This window comes from Podarcis melisellensis, assembly GCF_964234715.1.
Source record: "Podarcis melisellensis genome assembly, chromosome: 9".
Classification (NCBI taxonomy): Eukaryota; Metazoa; Chordata; class Lepidosauria; order Squamata; family Lacertidae; genus Podarcis; species Podarcis melisellensis.
In genome coordinates, this window is record NC_138541.1 from 10,350,019 (window position 1) to 10,375,069 (window position 25,051).

General features: G+C 46.7%; 1 protein-coding gene across 5 annotated transcripts in view; it reads left to right on the forward strand.

Moving 5' to 3' along the window:
- Positions 1-429: 429 nt before the first annotated feature.
- SEPTIN11 (septin 11) overlaps positions 430-25,051 on the forward strand; it is a 117,210-nt gene continuing 92,588 nt past the window's right edge. For 3 of the 5 annotated variants that reach the window (XM_081925139.1, XM_081925140.1, XM_081925141.1), the window contains exon 1: positions 13,576-13,832. In XM_081925139.1, coding sequence (XP_081781265.1) covers positions 13,806-13,832 — 27 coding nt within the window. In that variant the 5' untranslated portion in view covers positions 13,576-13,805. Of the gene's footprint in view, positions 437-13,575; positions 13,833-25,051 lie in introns of those variants that run through there. The other 2 variants (XM_081925138.1, XM_081925142.1) reach the window with 2 other exon arrangements.

Below are 25,051 nucleotides of genomic sequence, written 5' to 3' on the forward strand. Positions count from 1 at the left end.
AGGGTGCCTACATTCTGCATGGACTGGTTGCACATGGCTTTAGATACCTATTAATCAATTACCATATAGCATATATTCAACACAAAAAACATCAACAATTTGTTGTTGACAAAGGACCATAGCTGTCAACTTTCAGATTTGAAAATAAAGGATCAGCAACCTCACCTGTCCCAGGGACATTCTACGGGATATTTAACAAAATCTGGCATAGTAGCGGGAAGCAGCGGGAAATGGTGCTGGAATAAGGGAATTTCCCGCAAAAAAAGGGAAGGTTGACAGCTATGCAAAGGACAGCTGGACATTACCTCGGTAGCTTAGGGACTCATCAAACCTGAATCCGGTCCTGACCTTGAACATAGCCCAATCAGTGACTGAGCAGAGGAGGAATGGTGGACCCCGTCTGCCCAGCCTGAGCCTTCCAGAGAAGAAGGCGACAGTTCTGAATTACAACAGGGGTTTGAGGGAGATCACAGCTCAGAGGCAGTTGAGGGGGAAAGCTGGGAAATGCAGTCATACCTCGGGTTAAAGTTGCTTTAGGTTGAGCGTTTTCGGGTTCCTCTGCGCAGTGATCCAGAAGTAATGGATCATGTTCTTCTGGGTTTCGCTGCTCACGCATGCACAGACGCTCAAAATGATGTCACGCACATGCGCAGAAGCGGCGTATTGCGACCCGCGCATGTGCAGACGCAGGTTGCATTCGCTTCAGGATGTGAACGGGGCTCTGGAACAGATCCTGTTTGCATCCAGAGGTACCACTGTAATGGGAGAGGAGGAAGAAGAAGCACCGGGGGGGGGGGGACATAGCTAACGGACACAGTGTCTTTAGAAATCATTACAGACCCCCCCTTCCAGAACCCAGCGAGCATTGAAAGTAGGAGAGCAGAGAGCTCAGAGGCAGAGGGCACTTCTCATAATGATGACAGAGAGAGGAAGGGGGTGGAGACTCACTTGGGGCAATGCCATTACTCCAAAAGGCTGTATTTCTAAGCCTCTCTCTGTGAATATTGAATAAAAAGCAGCTGGTAAGAACTTTTCCTTGTCTTGTCCGTTCCTAGCAACCTGCTGTGTTGGTTGGATCCACTGCCGCCTGACACCCAATAGCAAAATGGCAACCAGGACAGATCTCTGAGAACAGGTGTTAGTTAGATCAGGCATAGGCAAAGTCAGCCCTCCAGATGTTTTGGGACTACAACTCCTGGTTGTAGCTAAATCCTTCGAAGACAGAGGTCCTTTGGCTGGGTTGGGACGATATGGGATTGGGGGGCAACTCCCATCTCTTGCAGGGGCGCAATTAGTGCCAGCACTGTCCGTTAAGAGTTTGGATGTAATCTTCGACACCTCCCTTTCCATGGAGGCGCAGATTGCAGCTATAACAAAGGCAGCATTTTTCCATCTCGGCCAAGCTAAGCAGTTGGCTCCTTACCTCTCTCGCCCTGACCTAGCCACTGTGATCCACATGACAGTCACCTCCAGACTGGATTATTGTAACTCGCTCCATGTGGGGCTGCCCTTGAGACTGACCCAGAAACTCCAGCAGCTGCAGAATGCTGGTTTTAACCTTTAAAGCCCGAAATGGACTAGGACCCCCATACCTACGGAACCGTCTCTCCTGGTATATCCCATGGAGGACCTTATGGTCTTCAAACAAAAACATGTTGGAGGTCCTGGGCCACAGAGAGGTTAGGCTGGCCTCAACCAGAGTCAGGGCTTTTTCGGCTGTGGCTCCGACCTGGTGGAACGCTCTGTCACAAGAGACTAGGGCCCTGCGGGACTTGACATCTTTCCGCAGGGCCTGCAAGACAGAGTTGTTCCACCAAGCCTTTGGCCAGGGCACAGCCTGACTCCCTCCTTTGGCAATCTTCACAGAACTCTAGCCCAATGGTTGCCATCAATTTGATTTGAATTATTTTTATAATGAAATGATTTTAGAATGTTGTATTGTTTTATTGTTGTTAGCCGCCCTGAGCCCGGCTTCGGCTGGGGAGGGCGGGATATAAATAAAACATTATTATTATTATTATTATTATTATTATTATTATTATTATTATTATCCCTGACCACTGGTCCCGTTAGCAAGGGATGATGGGAGTTGTAGTCCCAAAACATCTGGAGGGCCGAGTTTGCCTGTGCCTGTGTTAGATGCTGCCAAGGCCTCACTCTGGCCAGCAATTGTGCTGCAGCACTCTGTTCTAATTGCAACTTCCAGATCAAGTGCGTAGGTGCCCCACACAAGCTTTTGTTACTGTTAGGGTTTTTAGACTCGGGACTCAGCTACATTAGTAAAGAAAAACGTGTTTTAAATGAGTTTTAACACTGTGGCACCAGATGGCGCTGTGGGGTCCTATCTTTTGGCAATGTGATTTCCCATTCTGAGGTTTACAACGCGTTTTCCTGAAACGTTTTTCTTTCTTTTTTTTCTGTGTCTAGATTGAGCCTTGATCTTTAATGTTGGCGCTATTTTGTAATATTTTAAATGTTCGTACGTTGTTTTGGGTCAAACTTGCATTGGTGGGGAAAGTGACCAATAGATACTGCTGTTCCAGTTTTATCTGGATTAATTTTCAGGCCAGCTAGAAATCGCTTTGTGTTGGCCAAAATACTGTGAAATCCTAGAACAAGATGGTGAGAAGTTTAAACTTCAGAGTTATGAGAAACTAAAGTTCAAAGTTCGAGACTGGCTACATTACCATCAGATAAATGAGACATTTAAGCAGGACAGGAAAATAGGATTTCAGAAGGAGAGGTCAAAGTTAGAAACAGAACTGTTAGAACCCAATACTAAGAATTTGTCTAGAATGTATAACTTGCTGTTGAAATGGAATACACAGGATGAAACGGTGAAATCAGCTATGATTAAATGGGCACAGGATATCGGTCATGACATTATGTTTGCTGACTGGGAACAGTTATGGACCACTGGTGTTAAGTTCACGGCATGTAATGCCTTAAAAGAGAACATAATGAAAATGATTTACAGGTGGTACATGACCCCAGTCAAGCTTGCAAAAATTTACCATTTGCCCATCATGTATGCTACAACAGCAGCAAGAATTCTTTTGGCAAAGTATTGGAAGATGCAAGAATTACCTACTCTGGAAGAATGGCAGACAAAGGTGACAGACTTCATGGGACTAGCAGAGATGACCGGCAGAATCCGAGACCAGGGGAAAGAGACAGTGGAAGAGGACTGGAAGAAATTTAAAATATATCTCAAAAACTGTTGTAAAATTGAGGAGTGTTGAGATGTCAAGGGGTAAGAAGTAGAGAAATACAGCTGTAACTAATAAGTTTAAGGAAATCTAATGAAAGGGAATTAATAGATAAACTGACTAAAGGGTTGCTAAAAGAACTTTGGAATAAGGATGCAGCGAAAGGGAGGTATGGGGAAGTCGGTATATGTCTAATGTTGTGTATGTTTTTGTTTTGTGTGGTGTTTGTTTTTTATTATGTGTTTGAAAAATGAATAAAAAATTTTTTTAAAAAAAAATAGAAATCGCTTTGTGGGCAACATGACTCTGACAGCAAGGGAGGACAAGTTCATGCTCTTGAAAAGTCCCAATGCCCGTTACTCTGCTGCATTGCGTAGCTCCAATAATAGCTATTAATCATCAGATGACTCCTGCTTTGACATCGTAATCCTGTATTTATGACATCTATATGTTGCCATGGATATTGCTGAGACGAAGCCAAGAGAGCATGTAATGACTTAATTGGGGGATCAAAGAGATGACAAAATATGAGGATAAATACAATATTTAGGCTAAATATGTTAGGCGCATATAAGTGGACACTTTATTTCAGCTGTCAGTTTAATAGGTTTAAGGCTCAGCAGGATCTATGGGTGTCAATAAGCAATTTTTAAAAAGTAATGAATAAAGGAGATTCACTTATTTATATGTCCGTTTATGCTATGCACAACTTTGTTTCTTGTTCATTACCTTTTTATCACAATTATAATTTTAATTGTGCCTTTTGGAATGTCCTTTCCAAGGGACTTTTTAAGGTAGAGCAAGACTATTGCTGCTGCTGTTGTTACTTGCCTCTACCATAAGTTTCAAGAACAGGTTACAACACTAAAACACGACATTAAAGGTAAAGGGACACCTGACCATTAGGTCCAGTCGAGGACGACTCTGGAGTTGCGGCACTCATCCTGTTTTATTGGCTGAGGGAGCCGGCATACAACTTCCAGATCATGTGGCCAGCATGACTTTACCTTCCTGCTGGAACCGTACCTATTTATCTACTTGCACTTTGTGCTTTCGAACTGCTAGGTTGGCAGGAGCAGAGACCGAGCAACGGGAGCTCACCCATCGTGGGGATTCGAACTGCCGACCTTCTGATCGGCAAGCCCTAGGCTCTGTGGTTTAACCCACAGCGCCACCCGTGTCCCTTTTAAACATGACATTAAAAACTGTTTAAAACAACTTGCAATCACTAAAAAAAGGTGAGTGATTAAAATCTACACCTCAGAGGTGTCCTATTCCCAGTCTTTATGGAGTATTTGTTCTGATATATTCTGGAGGTGACTGCTATCCTTGCTAGAAAATGTGAGGGAACTGAGTGAGAATGGTTAAGCAAAATAGGGGTCAGGTTTAGAGTGCATTAGCAACAATCCTTCTTCCTAGGTTACTCCGGGAATTGTAGTTCTGTGAGGGTGATAGGCTTCTCAACACCCTTAACAAACCACAATTCCCAGCATTCTTTGGGGGGAACCACGATTGTTTACACTGGTGAAAAGTGCTTGAAATGAATAATGTGGTTAATCCTATAATGTTTTTGGTAACTGTCCAGACAGAGTTAGCCCTGCTGTGATCTAGAAGCAACGAGCATGGATAAACCACTGACACAAGCATAACAATTTTGCAGCTTAAGTCCTAAAATAATAAATGCTTTCCGGCAGGGCTGCAATTAGCATTCGTTCCCCAAACATGCAATTTTAAAACGTGATTTACTGTCCTGAGACCATTTCTGAATTCCAACCAGAAATAGTTGATTAACCTGTTTGGCCATAAAATATCCCAGAGGACGCTCAGTGCAGGTAAGATGAACTTTAAGCCATTTTTGTGGATGCACAAACAGGGTAACCCCTGTCTCCCCCAACCTCAATATATTTTAATGTATGGTTATGCCTCCAAGACCATATAACACTGGTCTTGAAAGACCTACACTGGCTCCCAGTAGGTTTCCGAGCACAGTTCAAAGTGTTGTTAGCCGCCCTGAGCCCGGCTAAGGCTGGGGAGGGCAGGATATAAATAAAATTTATTATTTATTATTATTATTGGTGCTGACCTTTAAAGCCCTAAACGGCCTTGGCCCAGTATACCTGAAGGAGAGTCTCCACCCCCATTGTTCAAATCCGGACACTGAGGTCCAGCGCCGAGGGCCTTCTGGCAGTTCCCTCACTGCAAGAAGTGAGGTTACAGGGAACCAGGCAGAGTATGGTTACCATATTTTTTTCAATGAATCCGGGGACACTTTTTTCTTTTTCTTTTTTGAAGCTGAGTAGCCACAGGGAGTCAGTAGTGGGGATGGTGAGGCAAAAGACCCTGGGCCCAAACACACATGCATAATGTATAAAGGTGCTGCAAAGCCCTTCTTTCGCACCCTGTGAAACATAAATGCACAGAGGGTTTTTTAAAAAAAACTGGGCAACGGCGTGCCACGTGCCTGTGACTCCTGAGCCTTCCCCGATGATCTGCCCCCTTCCCCCTTTGTTTTGACAGATTGAGGGAGGCTGAGGAGTTGTGGGTGGGCGGCCGTTGCCCGGGAGGGCACAAGGTGCACGGTTTCTCTGCCAGGCATGGTGCAAAGCCCTTCTTTCGCACCCTGTGAAACATAAATATGCAGAAGTTTTTTTTAAAACTGGGCAATGGCCGCCCGCCCACAACTTCCGAGCCTCCCCCCGATCAGTCAAAACAAAGGGAGAAGGGGACAGGAGTTCTGTACCGTCGGACGTCCCTGGTTCCCCTTTGGCAGTGGTGGCGGCAGTGGCAGTCAGCAGCCTGGTAGTGCAGTTGGCTCTGGCTGGCTTCAGGAGCTGCTCGCGGCTGTAGCGCCCGCCATTTTTCTTCTCCATATGATGTGTTGCACACAAGACACATCATATGCGGACTTCCGGAGAGGAAAAATGGTGGGCGCCATGGCAGCTCCTGAAGCCAGCCAGAGCTATTTGGAATTATGCTTTTTTATGGGGTAATGGGCACACTGGGAGTGGGTGGGTTTATGGAACCAAGCAGACGGTGGCCCAAAAGGGTTTGGAAACAGTTGCACTAGGGTGCTAGATGCACCAGTGATCTGGTTTGGTAGAGGTCCGCTTCCTATGTTCCTAATGGCAGGCAGCGATGGATGGGGGTGGATATAGCTGTAAAAGGCTATATCCTTTGCTGCAGGTTGTTTGAGCTCCTACCAGGTGATCTTAATTGGCTCAGACGGAGAGTGGTATCTTCAAGGCGTAGTGATGGGAAATGGGGAGTGCGCTGAGCTTAGCAAGAATCGGTCAGCAGGCTTGCCACTCACTGTGCCTGGGCCCTGAGGCTCTGCCTCAGTCTGATGAAAGCGCAGAAACCAGCACTTTGATGTGCAGGTTTTAGGAAGCTGCCCTTTGTACCTGAAGGAGCATCTCCACCCCCATCGTCCAGCCCGGGCACTGAGGTCCAGCTCTGAGGGCTTTCTGGCAGTTCCCTCACTGAGAGAAGTGAGGTTACAGGGAATCAGGCAGAGGGCCTTCTCAGTAGTCATGCCCTCCAGTTAGATGTCAAGGAAATATACAACTATCTTAGAAGACATCTTCTAAGTATAGGGAAGTTTTTAATGTTTGATGTTTTAGTATGGTTTTATAATTTGGAAGCCACCCAGAGTGGCTGGGGCAACCCAGTTAGATGGGCAACATTTATTATTATTATTATTATTATTATTATTATTATTATTATTATTATTATTATTATTCCAAGTTAGCTCAGTATTGCCTACCTTGACTGGTAATGGTGCTCCCAGCCATACCTAGAGACACTGGGGATTCAAAGTGAGATCAGCATTCAAAGCAGATGTTCCATATACCTGTATGTATGTATAAATAGACCATATAGACTACAGTCTCCAGTGGCGTAGCGTGGGTTGTCAGCACCCGGGGCAAGGCAAGTAATTTGCACCCCCTAACCCATGGATTTGCACCCCCTAACCTGTGGATTTGCGCCCCCTAACCCGTGGATTTGCACCCCCTAACCCTAACCCCCAGATGTTGCACCCGGTGCGGCCGGCCCCCCCTGGCTTGCAACAGTATTCAGCCAAAGTCACCTGCAAATTGAACTGCTGTCCAACATGCAAGAGCAGGCCAGGTTGAGTCACAGGGCTGATCCAAATGCGGCCTGGTTTTCTCATGGTATGCTTGCATCCTTCTGTCTTCTTCTGGGATCAATAGTTTCTATAAATAGCAACAACAGGAGCAACAGGATCCAGGCTGCCTGTGTCTCCGTGCCTCTTGGCAAAGACGCACTATCATACCATGACTATCAGTGCTTCGATCTCTCTCTTTCTCTCTCTCTTTCTCCTGGATGAGGAAGGTCTGTATTTTTATGCAAAACAGTGCAGGGGAAAGTGCAGGGTGGAAAATGTTTCTATTTCCATTTCTCTCTTTTCTGTGCCTTCAGATGAAATGCACTTTGGAAGGCCAGCCCAGCAATACTCTTCCCTCCTCGCTGCCTTATTATGCAACATTAATCACAGTGAAACCTACATAAACCCTCTCCCACATTATGTAATCTCCTCCACCAGACCTCATCACAGAGCCCGAGCACAGGAATTCCTCCTCTCCACCTCTGCAAGCTTATCAAGGAAACGACTGTGTGTGTGTTACTTCAGCAGTTGATTTAATGGGCTTCCTTTCATTTATAAATTATACAAATAAAATGCATTAGGTGCATCTGTGCTCCAAGGAAAGAGGAGTGAAGAGAGAGAACGAGAGACGAGACCAGTATCTTCTGCACATAAAAAGAAAATCGGAGCTCTGCACCAGGAGAGCCCAAATTCTGCACTGAGAAAAATTGAAATTGGTTTAAATTGTGCAAAAGGAGCAAAACCGCCTGTGTAATATTTTAGGAGCATAGAAAGCTGCCTTAAACTATTTCACACTATCTGTGTCCTGGGCTGGACCACTTCTGATTGGAGATCTCTGAGGCATTAAACACCACGCTCAATTTTGACTAAGTTGAAATCCCAGTGTAGCTTTCCTGTTTTCTTCTTGGTGCTTTTTAAGCAGTTTCAGATACCGTTGCAAGAAGCCGCTTGGAAAGGAAGAGGAAGAAAGGGGAAATAATCACGAATAGTCTAATGGTGGGCAAACGCACAGGCACTGGGAAGATGCTTCAGCAGCGAAGGAATTGAGGAGATGCACAGAACTGCAGAAAAGCACCCTTTGGTTTGACCACCAGAGGGCTTCCCTGCACCAACGTCTCCCGTGACTCAGATGCCACAAAAATTGGATAGTCTGGTTTTAAGCGCCAAAGGACCTCTCTTTGTAGTGTTTGCTACAACAGACTAAGATGGCTACCCCTGTCTTGGAAACTTCCCCAGCAAAAACCTAGAAGAAGATAGGAAGTAAACATCACAGAGGAGGTAGGTTCTATCAAGACAAGTTGAATTAGCATCCTAGGCAGGATGAACATTGCTTTATCAGCCCTGCTTCTGTGCAGATCCTGCTGGTGCATTTGACGTCTCGGTGATCATCATCAGGACTGGCAGATTAGATGTTTGTCTCGCAAATGTCCAGGAAGTCACCTGGCATCCTGTAATAATAAAAAAAGCACTATGGCCCCTGAGGAGAAGTCGACATCTTAGGGTGGGGAAAGTTGCATCTTCTAAGCTTAGCTGCAGTCAGTTTTCTAACAAATAACTTTTATTGATTTTTGCTTATATAAAAGAAACAAAACAAAATAAAGCTCACAATACAACGGAAACAAAACTCTCAGTAAACGAAGTGTGTTCAAAACAAAATACCAACCATCAATAAATCATATTTCAACTATCAGCAGATGAAATATATAAGAAAATTATGTTATGTCATCTTTGTCCATGGAGTTTTCTTGGCAGGGATACTGGAGTGGTTTGCCGGTTCCTGCTCCAGGTGGATCACATTTGGTCAAAACTCTCCACTATGACATGTCCATCTTGGGTGGTCCTGCATGGAATAGCTCATAGCTTCTCTGAGTTATTCAAGTCCCTTTGCCATGCCAAGGCAGTGAGACTCTTGAGAGTCCCATGGAGTGCAAAAAGATCAAACCTATCCATTCTGATGGAAATCAGCCCTGAGTGCTCACTGGAAGGACAGATCCTGAAGCTGAGGCTCCAATACTTTGGCCACCTCATGAGAAGAGAAGACTCCCTGGAAAAGACCCTGATGTTGGGAAAGATGGAGGGCACAAGGAGAAGGGGACGACAGAGGATGAGATGGTGGGACAGTGTTCTCGAAGCTACCAGCATGAGTTTGACCAAACTGCAGGAGGCAGTGGAAGACAGGAGTGCCTGGCGTGCTCTGGTCCATGGGGTCACAAAGAGTCGGACACGACTAAACGACTAAACATGTTATGTTGTCAACCTCTAAATGGCAGTCATCATAAGTTCCATAGAGATTAAGAGACAGAAGGCAGATTGCATCGCAAATGGGGTTTGGGTAGGACAGTGGTTCTGCTTCATAACTTGACTCTCAACAAACATGCATGGCAGGAAGTCAAGAGAGGGGAAAGGGTTGGCGGTCTTTTTGATTTTTCAAGTGTTGGGGAGTTAACACACACTACATACAACATCCAGTTTGGACTTTAAATCGTGACCAATGAAAACTTGTTTTGTACACGATTTGTTTTTGTTTGTTTACAACATGTTGCCATAGTTAGCATTTCACAGATGTGGAAACTGAGGCACACAGAGAGAGAGAGAGATCACCCTAAGACACTCGGTGAGTCAGATGTTGAGAGCAGTATCGGGATTGCAGGCCTGTCAGCAGTTTCCTTTCATGTTCCTGTAGAAGTATTTCTATTCCACCCACTCACATGAAGTATAAAACCAATGAAGACCGATATATGAAACTACAATAAAATGTCAAACAGCATAAGACATTGTAATCAAAGAAATTGATGAGTTCAGTCCCAACATGCACCAAGCGTACTGCTGTAAGGTAAAGGTAAAGGGACCCCTGACCATTAGGTCCAGTCGTGGCCAACTCTGGGGTTGCGGCGCTCATCTCACTTTATTGACCAAGGGAGTCGGCGTACAGTTTCTGGGTCATGTGGCCAGCATGACTAAGCCACTTCTGGCGAACCAGAGCAGCACACAGAAACGCCATTTACCTTCCCGCCGGAGTGGTACCTATTTATCTACTTGCACTTTGATGTGTTTTCGAACTGCTAGGTTGGCAGGAGCAGGAACCGAGCAACAGGAGCTCACCCTGTTGCGGGGATTCGAACCACTGACCTTCTGATCGGCAAGTCCTAGGCTCTGTGGTTTAATGCACAGCGCCACCCGCGTCCCAAGTGTACTGCAGAGTGGCGGCAAAAAGTGGTACAGCCACACTAATTTTATTTTTGCATCCTTGGTGCTTTGCATCAAAGCAACTTGCACTGGTAATAAGACATTTTGAGAATTCTTTGCGGTTGTCCATTATCAAAAAGTTAAGAAGTCATCAGCCAACAATATTTTTGGGCGTGCCAGTGGAAGTGGGCAGTCAGAAAGGCCTGTGCTCAGTACTAGAGCTGCACTCATAGAGGGGGCTCTGCTATGAGGCAGGTCAGACCACTGGACCATCACATTATTTAGGGTCGCCATATTTCAAACAGTGAAAACCCAGACAGAAAAGTTGTTGCCAACATCAGTGCTGACGACATGGGTTGCCATACATCTGGATTTTCCTGGACATTTGACTGATTTCTGCCCAGACACTGCTGACGAATGCAGTATTCCGGATATGTCTGGCAAATTCTGGATGTAGTGGGCATATTCCACCAGGTAGTTGTCTTGAAAAGTTGAAATGAGTAGTTGTTGTGTATGAGTGCAGTAGTGCTCTTGAGCATCGCCCATGCATTCCAAGTAGGCACATGCATAAAACCTGTTGGATGGTGCCCCACTGTGGCATTTCTATGTGTGCCTGCCTTAGGCACCCCATGTGACCTCGCAAGTCATCATGGAAAGTCAGGGTGTCTTGACTGAGGCCAGCCTTCTCTGGATTCCTGGAATCTGCTTTGGAGGTCTGTTGTGAACATGACAAGTCCAATTGAGCTTCAATGTTCAGGGGAACTCTATCTCTGAGTGACATCTGCTGCGGGGGGGGGAGGGGAAGGTTTGTTTTGCAAGACTCTCTTTGCTTTTCTATGATGCAGAAGAGGTGGTGTTAGAGCTTTGAATCTTTTCATAGCAAAGAACCGTGAAAAATATGGGGCACACTTTTTTTTACTTTTTTTTTAAAAAGCCTGCCTAGGATGCTGGCGTAGAGGAACCCTTTGTGCAATCTAGAACGGAATTCTTTATGAAAGAGAAATAATGCTGTGTTTTTTTAAAAAAACAAAATAGGAACGTGCTGTGAAGCTCCCAATATATGAATCTGCCTTACACCTAGGCAGGCCGTTGGTCCACCATGTCCAGTATTATCTACAGCAAGCTGGGATGTTGAAGTTGGAAGCCAAGGGCATAAACCCAAATGGCACAAAAATTGCACCTCTCCAATCTGGCTCAGATTAGCTAGGAGCCTGCCCACTTGTGCATTCCCCCAGCCGCTCTTTGCCAAGGGCGCAAGGAAGTCCTCCGACACCAGGAGTTTCCAGACTGTGGCAGTGGCGTAGCGTGGGTTGTCAGCACCCGGGGCAAGGCAAGTAATTTGCGCCCCCTAACCCGTGGATTTGCGCCCCTAACACTAACCCCCAGATGTTGCGCCCGGTGCGGCCGGCACCCCCCTGCACCCCCCACGCTACGCCACTGGACTGTGGTCCATGACGCGCCAGTGGTCTGTGATCTTCATGCTGGGGGTCCGCAGGATACCGGCATTCAGTATAAGGCCCCCTGCTTTTGAATGACACCTTATTGCTTCTTTCGCTTCTCACGTTGTGCTTTCTTGTGCAACATTTGCAATAGATTATATGCTGCAATTCCCAACATGAGGCGCACGTCTCACAGCGGGGCAATTTGATTTTAAGGGGGGGGCAATTCGAGAATTAGTTATTAACAGTTAATGGCCTTTTAGGCTTCCTCCACATGAATAGGAGACCACTTTTTAAATAATAAGAATTAAATGGCACAGGCAGAGGAGGAGCTAGCTGCTCCAACACCAGTGGCGCACATGTTGTGCACCCGGGGGTGGGGTGAGCATCCCAGGGGGGTGGGTCTGTGAGCACGAAGGCGCCGCCACCCGTGGTGGGCATCCCCTCAGGGATGACACCCAGGGCAGATCGCACCCCCCCTTCCTCTGACAGTGGTCCTGGGCGGGGGCAGCAGGATTTTAGAGATGCTTAGGTGCTGCATGGCCAAAAAAAAGATTGGAAACCACTGGACTAGAGCATGGGTAGGCAAACTAAGGCCCAGGATCTGGCCCAATCGCCTTCTAAATCCAGCCTGCGGATGGTCCAGGAATCAGCGTGTTTTTACATGAGTTGAATGTGTGCTTTTATTTAAAATGCATCTCTGGGTTATTTGTGGGGCATAGGAATTCGTTCAACCCCCCCCCCAAAAAAAATAATCCGGGCCCCCCACAAGGTCTGAGGGACAGTGGACCAGCCCCCTGCTGAAAAAGTTTGCTGACCCCTGGACTAGAGGATGGAATAAAAACACAATGAAGTAGCACACAGCATCGGAAGAAATCATTGAGCTATGTGGGTTAGACTATGGTGCTGATAACACCAAGGTTGCAGGTTCGATCCCTGTATGGACCAGCTGCATGTTCCCGCATTGCAGGGGGGTTGGACTAGATGATCCTCAGGGTCCCTTCCAACTCTACACTTCTATGATTCTGTGACTTTCTCAAAACCCTTAGAAATTGGTTTGGGGAGTCTTCCCACGCTGGCAGCGACCCTGCCTGGGATTGAACCCGCGCAAAGCAGACGCTCTCTGCCCCTGAGCCACGGCGCCGCCTTGCCCAACTCCCCCCGTCAGCAGCAGTCGAGGGGAGAGCGCGAGGTCCTTTCCGCTGCCCACCTCAGCCGTCCCCATGCCCGGCGGCGCACACATGAAGGCGGAGGGGGCAAATTCAGCCCCCCAACACCCGCCGCGTCCCCGCGCCTGGCTCTCCCGGAGGAAAGAGCCGTCCCCGCTCGCGCGCTCTGCCCGGACGGCCTCGGGCACGAGCCCCCCGCCGAAGGGGCTCCCTGGCGCCAATGGCTCCTCCAGCCCCGTCGAGGGAAAGCGCCTTTCTCCCCGAGGCGCCTCCCGGCCCCCTCAGTTTCTCGCGCGCACCTTTTGGGGCAGGCGCCTCCGAGCGCGCGCGCGCGGCGGGCCAAAACGGGCTTGAGGGGAGCTGTGTGTGGGGGGGGGGAGGCGGCCTCGCGACCCCCTCCGCCCGCGCACCCGTCCCCATTGCACAGAGGCGCACGTCCCCACTCCACCCACCCCTCTCGCCAGCGAATGGTCGCTTCCAACCGGGTGGCCATGTTTGCCGCTTATAATCGCGAGCGCAGGCGAAGCCAGAGGCTGCTTTTCATGCGAGCGGGGAGGGCGCTCGGGAGGAGGGGCAGCGGCAGCAGCAGCCGCGTCAGGCGCCGGGGAAGAAGGCGAGCAGCAGCAGCGGCCGGAGCCTCCTCGTCGTCGCCCTCGCCTCCCTCAGCAGCAGCAGCATGGCCGTGGCGGTGGGGAGACCCTCGGTGAGTGAGGAGGGGAGAGGAGCCCTTCCCGCGGGGTGTGTGGAGCTCCCCGGTTGGGCGGGCGTGCAGCCCATGTGCGCCCGGGCTCGGATAACGGGGATGGGGAAGAACGCGCCCAAGCCTCCCTTCCCGGCGGCTGAGGCGGGAGAGCGAAGCGGCGGCGGCGGCCGCTTGTTGCTTCCCGGGAAGGCGAGCCAGAGAGACCCCGCCTGGGGTCCGCGGCATTCCCCCCGCCCGTCCGCCTTTCTTCCATCTCTCTCCTTCTCCATTCATTGCAAAGGGGATCGCCGGAGGTGGGCGCCTGCGGGGTGAGAGGCTGAGGGTGGGTCGGGTTGGCGAGGGACGGGACGCGTTCAGACGTTACGTGCCAAGAGGAGGGCCCGGACCCCGTGTACCAAGCTTCTAAAAAAAGAGCGGGGGGGGGAGAGAATGAAAGAAAAGAAAGCTGGGAAAGGGGTGTGTTTGTTTGTTTGTGTGTGTGGTAGCAAAATATGGAGCTGGTTGTCTTCTTATCTAAAAATAGGGCACACCAGACGAAAATCGGAGGGAGTGGGTAGTGGAGACGGAAACACGAATAGGCCGCCCTCCCTGGCGATTCGGAAAAGGTGCCCGGGATCAGTGTCAGTCAGTGGAAGGAAGGTGTGTGGCTTCAGGCGAAAGAAAATAAAGGAAAGAAAACGTGCCTGAGGTTGCGGGTAGGGAAGGCGGCAAAGTTGTCCTCTAGGGTCGAGGGACATGCTTGTGTTGTGAGGAAGGCATGGGGAGCATAACGGGATGGCCGCCTCCCCAAACCATTGTGAGATTTTGTTAGCTGGCTGAGCAGCCAGGTGATCTACAGTTGCAACCCCACAACCTCTGGGAGCGCCGCATCTCTCCAGGCCAGTGCATCATTCATCTAGGACATGCAAGGATGCACCAGCCCTCGCCAACGTGGTGCCCGCCCCCAGATGTGCTGGACAACAACTCCCGCCAGCCCAAGTCAGCACATCTAGGCGAAGACTAGCATATGCAAATTTGTAAGATTGCAATTCTATACATGTCTGCTTGGGAGGAAATCCTCTTTCAGGGGACTTGCTGTGACGTGGCTGTGTAGGGTTGCAGCTCTGCTGTTGATCTCAGGGTCTTGAGTTTGAGCCCCACTTTTGGGTAAAATATCCCTTGTGGTCTCTTCCAGCTCTACAGTTCTATGATTCTAAGACTCTCTTTGCTTTTCTATGATGCAGAAAGGGGTGGTGTTAGAGCTGTCACTTTGAATCTTTTCATACGATAGACCAGAAAAAAATAATATGGGGCATCCTTCCTTCCCCCCAAAGCCTGCCTTTTTCCTTCTGTATCTTTCTGGCTTTTTGTCTTCCCTTCTTTTGCATCTTCTCCCCCACCCCCTCTTTCATTGGGGACAACAACAACACCCCAGAACAAAAGAGAGAGAGAGACACGTGATTCTATGAAGTTGCAAGTCCTGAGTTGGAATCTCACCTCTGCCATGGCAAACCTTTTGGCGTGTCGCGTGGGAGAGCATCTGTGGGGCATGCAGAAGGTCACAGGGCCATAGCTCAGTGCATCTGCATCCTGAAGATCCTGGGTTCAACCCCTGGCTGCTCCCAGGTAGGGCTGCTGAACACCCCTGCTGGAAACCCTGCAGACTGATGCCAACCAGTGTACACAACACTGAGCTAGATGGAACAGTGGTTTGATTCAGTTTAAGGCAGCTTCCTAATGTTTCATCTTCTGTAAGGGGACAGTGGTAGTGCTCTACCTTACAGGGTTGTTGTAAATGTGCAAAACACCTCAAGCACTTTAAAAGTCAAGCCACAAGTGCGTATGTTGCTAGTATTTATATTAGTAGATTGGGGTATGACTTTCCTTGCAGATCATGACCCTAGAATAGAAAATTAAAGTGCTATAAAGAATGCAGGCTTGCAACACCCGTGTGTGGTTTCCGATTTACTGCTTTTTAGAGAACTTCATCTTTTTTAGTCGACACTGGAAAGGGAAACAAATTGTAGGTATATAGGGTTGTATATATTGTATCCTGGTGGCCTGTTCACCGCATTTCAAACAGGGCAAGGCAAACGGGCTGCATATAGTAGGATGTCTGTCTTTCAGGACTGCATTCTTGGGAGGTTTTCAAACATCCTCTCTTCAGGCAGCAGCAATGGTAACGGGAGTACTGGATGGAGATGCCTTAACCTAGCCTTCTCCTTCCTTTCCCAACTCCCCCCACCCCCAAAAAATCACTTGGGCGAAGAGTTGCAGTATTCTCTGGGAGAGCTGTGTGGAAAAGCAATAGAGGCAACTAGAAGTTTGGTATTCGTATAAACTTTAACTGGCTTAACATCCCTCTGTCTTCTCTCTCTCTCTCTGGTTCCCCAAAGAATAGACACAGAAATGATGCTGGCGACTCAGTTTATTTGTTTGACTCTTAATGGCTTCTCAAGCAGTTTCCCACACGCTGAAGCATCCAGCTGCTGCCCCTCCACTGTACAATTCTGTTTTTTGTTAAGGTGGGGAGTTGAGAAATGTCAACTCGATCGGACGCAGTCGTTTGCCACAAGAAACCTCTGCAAGGCCTATAGCACCTTAAGGGTTTCTCATACATCCTGCGGCAAAAGCCCGAAGCAGATAAGAGAAGGTGTCAGTTTGTATACAACTATAGGTGTGCGTTGGGGTTGTGAACGAAAGATTTATACAAATGGAGGCTAAAAAAATATTAAGGGACATATGCTTTCAAGGTTGAAGATTCAGGCTTGAGGATCTTCTTAACCATTAAAAATAGGAAGGATACCCTGGAGAGATGTTGGGATGAAATTAGATCTCGGAAGGAGTCTCTCCTCCCTACTTTTTTGGTAGGGTTTCTTTCCTTTTTGATAAACCAGTCTGGGAAACTTTGTTTCACAGACTTGCCAGGCAGCTTCACATAAAGAGATCCTTACCGAAAGAGTGACACAGAGATCCTTTTTATTATGTCTATAACTTAGAGAGATGTTGGTGAAAGTAAATGCTGACCATATGAAAGGACTCTTATACATCTTGAGGAGGTGGGGAGGAGAGGAAGGTGGGGGCAGGGAGGGAGAAGGGGACTTGATTGACTTTTTCCTGTTCGCTGGTTTTTTTTTTAAGTGCATGCCAGTAAAACAGATGTTGCGCGTGAGCAAATGACTTCAGTGTGGCTACTTTCAGAATGTGAAAAATGGTGTCTGCATTCAAGATGTGACCTGGCTCCCTTGCTTAGTTTCTGTTACCGTTTTATAACACAATTTGTGGCTCCAGTAGGGTAACGGACTGCATTGTGTTTTGGCAATTGCATCATGCCCCGCCCCACCCCACTTTTTTTTTTTTAAGCACATTGTTCATGTAAATGGTTTTTTTTATCATTTTAAATGAACAAAAATTACACTCTTCCCACCATTTCCTCAGTGCGACTGGTAACAATTACGTTTCAGTTTGGATTTGTTGCTTTCTGAAAGGGTCCAGGGCAAAATGGGTCCAGCCACACGGGAGCCCAAATAAAAGGTATTGTAGTTGATTCACAGGGCCACAGCATGAGGCAGTGAGATATATGAGCTGAGAGTAGATTTGTGAAAAAGCCACTCTCCTATGGTGAGTTGAAATAGTCTCCAGGCAATTGAGCAGGCAAGCTTCTGTAAAATGGAAGAGAATGGTGGTATTTTCCCTTTCCTTTCAAGGTAACAAGAGTGCCACATATGACTGACATGTATTTGTGGGCAGACACATTAGCAACATTTGTGTACTTGTTTGTGAAGCTGGTGTTCTGGACGGCAATGAGAGTTTTAGCACTAAAATTCCAGCTTCTACATCAAACAATGGCTTAAAATATCAACTATCTTCTCCATAATGGCCCAGTTTGCACGTCATGTCTACTGACTAGGATTATACCAAGACAGGCCATTGGTCCATCTAGTCTAGTATGGTCTACACCAGGGGTAGTCAACCTTTTTATACCTACCGCCCACTAATGCATCTTTCTTGATGGTAAAATTTCCTTACCACCCACCATTGCTCAATGGAAGGAGGATTCAACTCGTGCCGTAGAACCCCTTACCACCCACCTAGAATTCTGAAATGCCCACTAGTGGGCGGTAGGGATCAGGTTGACAACCCCTGATCTACACTGATGGGCAGTGGCTCTCTGCAGGGTTTCAGACAGGGTCCTTTTCCGGCTCCACCTGGAGATGCCAGAGTCTGAAACTCTTCGTTGATGATTACCTTCTCCCTTGAGTTTTTTTCTCTGTGCATGTGTAATAGAAAGGGGGGGTGGATATCCCTGAGCATGTACAGAGTATAATTTCATTAACTCATCCCAGCAAACCATCACATCTCTGGAAATGGGGACTATTCAAAAAGCATGTCAGACTTTTAAAACTCCTTTTAGCGGTCACACACACCCAAGTCGTACTTTGCCTCCTTTTCAACCTATCCCAAATCCTTTTCTTGCAGCTCCTCTATTCTTCCCATGAAGTGTGACATATTTAATGGGTGGTCTCTAGAGAGCATGGAGACTTAGGCACAGAGGCCCCTGCCTCTTGTTTTAGCATGACAGCAAACAGCATAGCTGTCAACTTTTCCCTTTTCTTGCGAGGAATCCTATTTGGAATAAGGGAATTTCCCTTTTAAAAAGGGAAACGTTGACAGCTATGCAACTGTGGCCTTGCATAGACTCTGGGCGTCCAGTTGCCTATTACCTAACACTTCCTTTCCATATCTTTGCAGGAATCTGCCTATTGTACTACTGCTCTGATGAGCAGGTTAATTGGGTTAATCATTAATAAAACTGTAGGGCATGGGGGGGGCATTTGGCTTGTGTGTAGGATGTGGGGAGAGGAACTGAAAGAAAGATCAGTCTGGCTTGATTTAACAGAACCAAGATCTCATTAGTGAGTCACGGAATTTGCCCACTGAGATGTACTGGGGAAATGACACTGCACTGATTATAAAATAATGCACATAAAGTAACAAGGGCGAATGTTATCGTGCAAACCACTCTGCTTGGTGGTTTGCTCTAGCTACTTTTATGAGTAACATTATCTGAAGTATAAAGTATATCCACATTTGTAACAGAACAGCTACCGTCAGACTCCAGCCTGCAGCAGGGCTATGTCTATGAAGACAAACGTTTCACTATTTTTAATTAAAGCTTTAGTCTTCTACCTTTACAGACCCAAGACCCGCCTTTAATCTTAGCCTGCAACAGGGCACCCAGTTAATATTTCTGCCATATTGTCTATCTTTCTCCCTCACACCTGGTATCTGCTTCTTTCATTCCTCTTCTCCTAATTTTAATCCCCCCTCCTAAGCATTCCTTGGCTTCACATTACTGATCTTGAGAGCTTCAACTTCCACTGATGTTATAAACAAGTTTCTAGATCTCATGTGTCTGCTGATTTTCTTGGGAATGCGATGCAATAGGTCCAAAAGGATTATTGTCCCCAGAAGGCAAGTGAGGAGCTTCCCATTTTTATTATAGTTCAATTCATCATAATTTGAATAATTTGGAACTGGCAGCAGGAGCTTGCTTACCACTGCTGTTTATTCAGACTCCGGTTGTTAGTACCTGATTTGCCCGTTGCCAATAGTTCCTCCTTTAAAAGTGTGCCAGTTCCATGCAAGCTGCTAATTATGTAAAAATAGGCTATGCAAAGCAGCTTCTTCAGCAGTGAGGTGCTTTGCAGAAGCTGTTAGCATAAGACTAAAAGAAAAGCTCTCCTGCATTAGAGGGGAGGCTTCCATCAAATCCCACATGAAATTTAAACATGAAATTTATTATGGTCAGAGACCAGCTTGAGAAACACAAATCGAACTACAATCCCAACAGCAAAACAAACATTTAAAACAATATACAACAATGGATTTTAAGTTTAAAAGTGTGATAGGCATATAAACACATAAAAACTTTAAAATAGACTACCTTAGAGAAATGACCCAAAGTCGCCCGTGGATCCAGTTTGGGAATTTTCTTAAGCAAACTAGATTGAATCAGGGAGTGGTCTGCTCCTACAGATCTATGCACAGAATCTGGTGACAACCGGGGTCGTCTTGTGGTCTTTGCCTAACAGGAGAAGATTGAATTTTTGCTTTACCGGGAGATCAGCAAGCCTCACCAGCAGGGGGGTCAATGGTTTCCCTACCTGCCTCATCTAAACAATATGTGTTCAGGGCTTCCTATATCCCCCAAAAGACAGGTGCAAATTCTCTGGTCATATGGGACTTTTTTAAAGGATCCTTCCAGGACCGGCGAGGGCAGAGCTGAGCTTCTGGCAAGTAGTGTAAAAGCCCTTCTTGCATTTTTGGATACAAGAAAAAAGAGATATGCTGCTGGTGCAGCTATATATCTCTCGATTTCTACAATTTTGTAGTCAGGGGAATCTCACATCTTATTGCCACTTGTTGGCACTTAAATGCCTCTAGGAAACACACAAGCAGGATATGAGGGCCGTACCTCCTCCCCCCCCCCAATTACTTATGCACACGGGAAGCTGCCTTATACTGAACCAGACCTTTGGCCCATCTGACTTAGTATTGTCTGCACTGACTGGCAGCAGCCCTCCAGGGTTTCACACAGGGAGCACCTCCCAGCCCTTCAGCATGCAAGGCATGTGCTCTGCTGCTGAGCTGTACGCATCAGAATTATACCACCTGTGAACAAAAAGCCCTTAGAATAGGGAGGCACTTCAGATATCATGTAGTCCAGCCCTCTGCTGAGGAGGGAGACCCTGCTTGCTCTGTTTAGACATCATTGCCAATTTTCTCCGGTGGCTCTTTCCTAAGACCCCTCTAATCCAGTGGCAGAGAGTCCCAATGGTTGTTGAAAATGGCACTTTTGCCTGTTGTGAACTGACAGCCTTCTTCGGACGCTGCTGGTTTCCAGTGTTATATGAGAGGGAGAACAATGTCTGACCGCTTCTCTCTCTCTGAATGTGTGTCATTTGTGGAATTGTTTTGTTGTGTATTTGAGTTACATATTGATTTTGTACTTGTAAGCCGCTTAGGGGACATTAGTAACTCTGTAGGCTTCTGTTGAGTCCCTGCCACTTTAAAAAGAAATCCACTAAAAAGCCACAAATGTTTTAGTCTTTTCATGGTGGCATCATACATGGTCTGATCCTGAGTAGTAATGGGAGGAGCTCTCAACAAGTTGGAGCTGGGAACCCTGGAGAAGGCCCAAGTGAGATGGGGGAAGTTGGTGGGATCCAGGAGGTATCAGAGTCCAGGGAAGGGGCTGAGAGAATGGAGGATGGACTACAGGAGGTCTTTGGTCTGCTTTGGATTTCACCATGCTGAATGTCAATGGGGGTTATGGGAAGAAATACTTTCTGCCCAAGCATCCCTCTCCCATGGCAGCATCAAAACAACCTCGTGGGGTAGGTGAGGCTGAGACAGAGCCTAAGGTTCTTCAGTGACCACTCTGGCTGAGTGAGGATTTGAACCTGGGTTTCTCTTGGGTAAGAGTCCTCCATTATAATACTCTGCCTTTTTGTAGTTAAAAGGCACAGAAAGAGTCGGCAGCCCTATTCGTGGCAAATTAGCAGTGACAACAATGCAGAGAAGGTCCTGATTTTAGTACAGTCATACCTCAGGTTACTGCTGCTTCAGGTTGTTGTTTTTTGGGGGTTACGGACTGCCGAAACCTGGAAGTACCGGAACGGGTTACTTCCAGGTTTCAGGGGTCGCGCATGCACAGAAGCACTAAATCACAACCCACGCATGTGTGAATGCTGTGGGTTGCGAATGCTGTTGGTTGCGAATGTGCATCCTGCACGGATCACGTTCACAACATGAGCGTCCACTGTAGAGTCTCCATTGCCCTTGCTCAGAGCAATTCCACGGGCTGGTTCAGACATGCTTTACTTGGCGGCTTGGTGCTGAAGGTGTGAAGTGACTGACTTGGAAAGCTTTCGATGTGACCTGAAGTTTTTCCTTTTGAGGGCATGTTCATACATGCTAGCATTGCTGGATGGACATGCCTGTGTGAACCAGCAATATAGGTGCACCCAGATAACAGCATCTATATTCCCAAGAGCCTTGAGTTCAGTGCTTGTAAGAGGAAAATGTCAATGTAGGAATCAAAACTGCACCACCTTTTAGCGGGTGCAGTTTCTGAAACTACTGCTTTGCAGATTTTGCAGTCTAATTTTGCTCCCAGAATAGCTGCTCATTCTGGTCTTAGGGGATCTGGTGCAGGATGAGGGGAAGGGGTCTGCCTTCTGTCCCCTCTCCCCCAAAGACCAGGGAGCATTGCCATAAGTAAGGAATGCCCTGTGTCATAATCACAAACAGTGAGTATTGCCTTAAGAAACAAAAGGGGGCAGAGTTGAAAACTGTTGAACAGCTGCCCTCATGCCCTCCTCATTTGTTTCCCAAAATCATCTGGATGCTAAGCAAAACTGGGGACTTCTATTCTGACCTTACACAGGTCTTCATTCCTCATAGTGCAACTTCACTAGCACTTTTCAGTAGGGCTGCAAATTGGTGTAATACCTTGGGTTACAGATGCTTCAGGTTAAAGACGCTTCAGGTTACAGACTCTGCTAACCCAGAAACAGTACCTCAGGTTAAGAACTTTGCTTCAGGATGAGAACTGAAATTGCGCAGCAGCGGTAGTGGGAGGCCCCATTAGCTAAAGTGGTACCTCAGGCTAAGAACAGTTTCAGGTTAAGAATGGACGTCTGGAATGAATTAAGTTCTTAACCCGAGGTACCACTGTATTTCACCAATTTTCAGCCCTACTGAAAATGTTAGTTGATGAAAACTAACTTAAAATTTGATTTTTAAATTCACATAGTGGTGAAAACAATGGTTTTGAAGCAAGAAGCTTACATGTTGTTGTCTTTAGGTGATGCACACATGTGTTGCAGTGGTCGAAAGTTATTTTCAGTTCTCCATCAAATCTTGCAGCCTGGTTTTTTTAGATGGAGAATTTTAGTTGGTTCCTGAGTACACAAGTTGCTGCTTCTCCTTCTATCAGACAATATCTTTTTGTGTGGCTATTACCAAAGAGCACAGATTGGGAATATGATATGCTTTGTTCTTACTTGCAAAAAAGAAAGGGGGAAAAAAGACTCTTGCTCTGTAGCAGCTTTCTCCCAATATGCACCGAATGTATGCTGCCCTTTTAGAATAAAATGGCTGGTATCTGGTTTCTAGCAAGCCTGTGGCTTTGCTGATTTCTTTCAGTTGCTAACCCCAGAGAAGCTGTGTGAGTGTCAAGGAGCGTGGGAAGTTCTTGAACATCTTCCTTAGCGCAAGCTGGGGGAAATGCCAGAGAGCCTGAATTACTAAGACCCTTTAAATGCTGAGAGTTTCTGAGCTGCTTGGCTCTTCGCAAACAAGCATACTTTTAATTTCAACAGCAATTTAGTCTCTTCCTTGGTTTGTAAACCTTTTCTTCTCCAGAGCAAGATTTTCCTGGCTCAGTGCCTGCACCTGAAGGAATGTGGTGGGTTTTGTTTTCCTGTTTTGTTTTGTTTTTCTTTGCCTCATTCGCTGCAGTTTCTTTTCCTTCCCTTTTTAGAAGTTGCAGGTTCAGGAGGGTCTCTTATGGAAGAGGGTGGGCAAAGAGCACACAGGGAACCTGGAACCCTACACCGCCTCTTGTGAATCTGCAAATAATTTGGTAGTACTAGATTATTATTATTATTAGGAATGCTGCTGTTAGCTTTCACTGTTGCGCCAGGCCCTGGGCTCCAATAATTGAGCTCTCGCGCCTCTGAGCTACGGAGGCCAGTGGTTCTCAAAGGGTGTGGCAGGACAGGATGACAAATGTGGCAGGAAGATTCAAGGATAATCAAACGTTTAAACATTTCAGTGCAGTATAGTATAGCACAGTATCGAAATATATTTTAATATATGCAGCCAGAAAAACAGTATCTTCGCCTCTCTTCAAGAACACTGGCTGCAATTCTGCACCACATATTGTTGTCAACAGGGATTTTCAATTCTGAGAAAGGAGAAAGATCAGAAAAGAGAACGTCTTGTGTTGATGAGGAAATGAGAATTTGTTTGTTTCAAATGAGACCTAATATAGCTAAGATTACCCAGCAAAAGCAAGCTCACACCTCTCATTGAGTTTGTAGGCATACTTAAGGTACATACTTAAGGCTTGCTTATAGTTATATTTTGGGAATGAGTCATGTTCTTATGTAGCTGCATTGTTTTATACTTTCTAGGTTCCCCATGATCATACTATAAAATAGTTGTGTTCCATGTTATGAACCAGGCACTGCTAAGAGTTGTTTCCTTTTGTTTCCCAATGTATTTCTTGTCAATAAAAAATTTGGTTCGGTGCAAGCAGATTTTTATTCTGAAACTGTGGCCCAGAGAAAAAGGTTTGAGGGCCACTGCCTTAGGCTTTCATGTAGAGATTGAGTTGATCCTTGTCCTTCGACCACTGAACGCTCTGCCCAACACATTTTACTAAACTCTTAGAATTTCTCCTAGCTGGTTTCTTTTTCCTCTGCTCTTTCCTAACATGTTTTTATTTAAAAAAACAAAAGCAGACATTTTGGGGACATGATTTGATTGTGGCAGGTCCCCTTTCACATCATTCTGGCCATTGTGGCTTGAGCTGCCTAGCGGACTATGGGTTTAAATGATGACAGGGAAGAAGGGGAAATGAATGAAGCAGGAGTGCCTGCACATATTGGCTTGGCTGCTAACTACCCACTTATTATTTGTGATTGCTGCAGGTCCACACCTCGCCTCCTGGGCCCTGTGGCATGTGCAGAGAGCTAGGTGGGATGGAGGGACATTTTTTTGTCTGGCCTTGCAGAGTGCTTTTGCAGGCAGCGCAGTGGGTGTCTTGGCTTCTCTCACCTCCTGCAAACAAGCACCCAAGAGGAAGAGCGAGAAGCCAGGCTACTTCGCTCTCCCGAGTTCTGCAGACTTGGGGTGCTGTGGCTGTGCGGTCTCCTTTGCCTTCTCCTTCCCTTCCCGTGAGCCCAGTGCAGGGCATGAACGCTCAGAAGAGAAGGGATCTTCTATTTATTTCCTCATTTATAAACATTCACCTTGCAGCCCTCTCCTAAACTTGTCAGTGAAGCGTACACCAATGTGTATTTATTAAAACAAGGCCCCATTCAAAACAACAACACAGTACAAAACCAAGTTAAAATGACTGGATAATCAAGAAAGTTTTGAACAGCTGCATCGGTCTGCCAGCACAAAAACGGGTCCTGGAAGTTGGAAGCGAGAAGGATGTCATG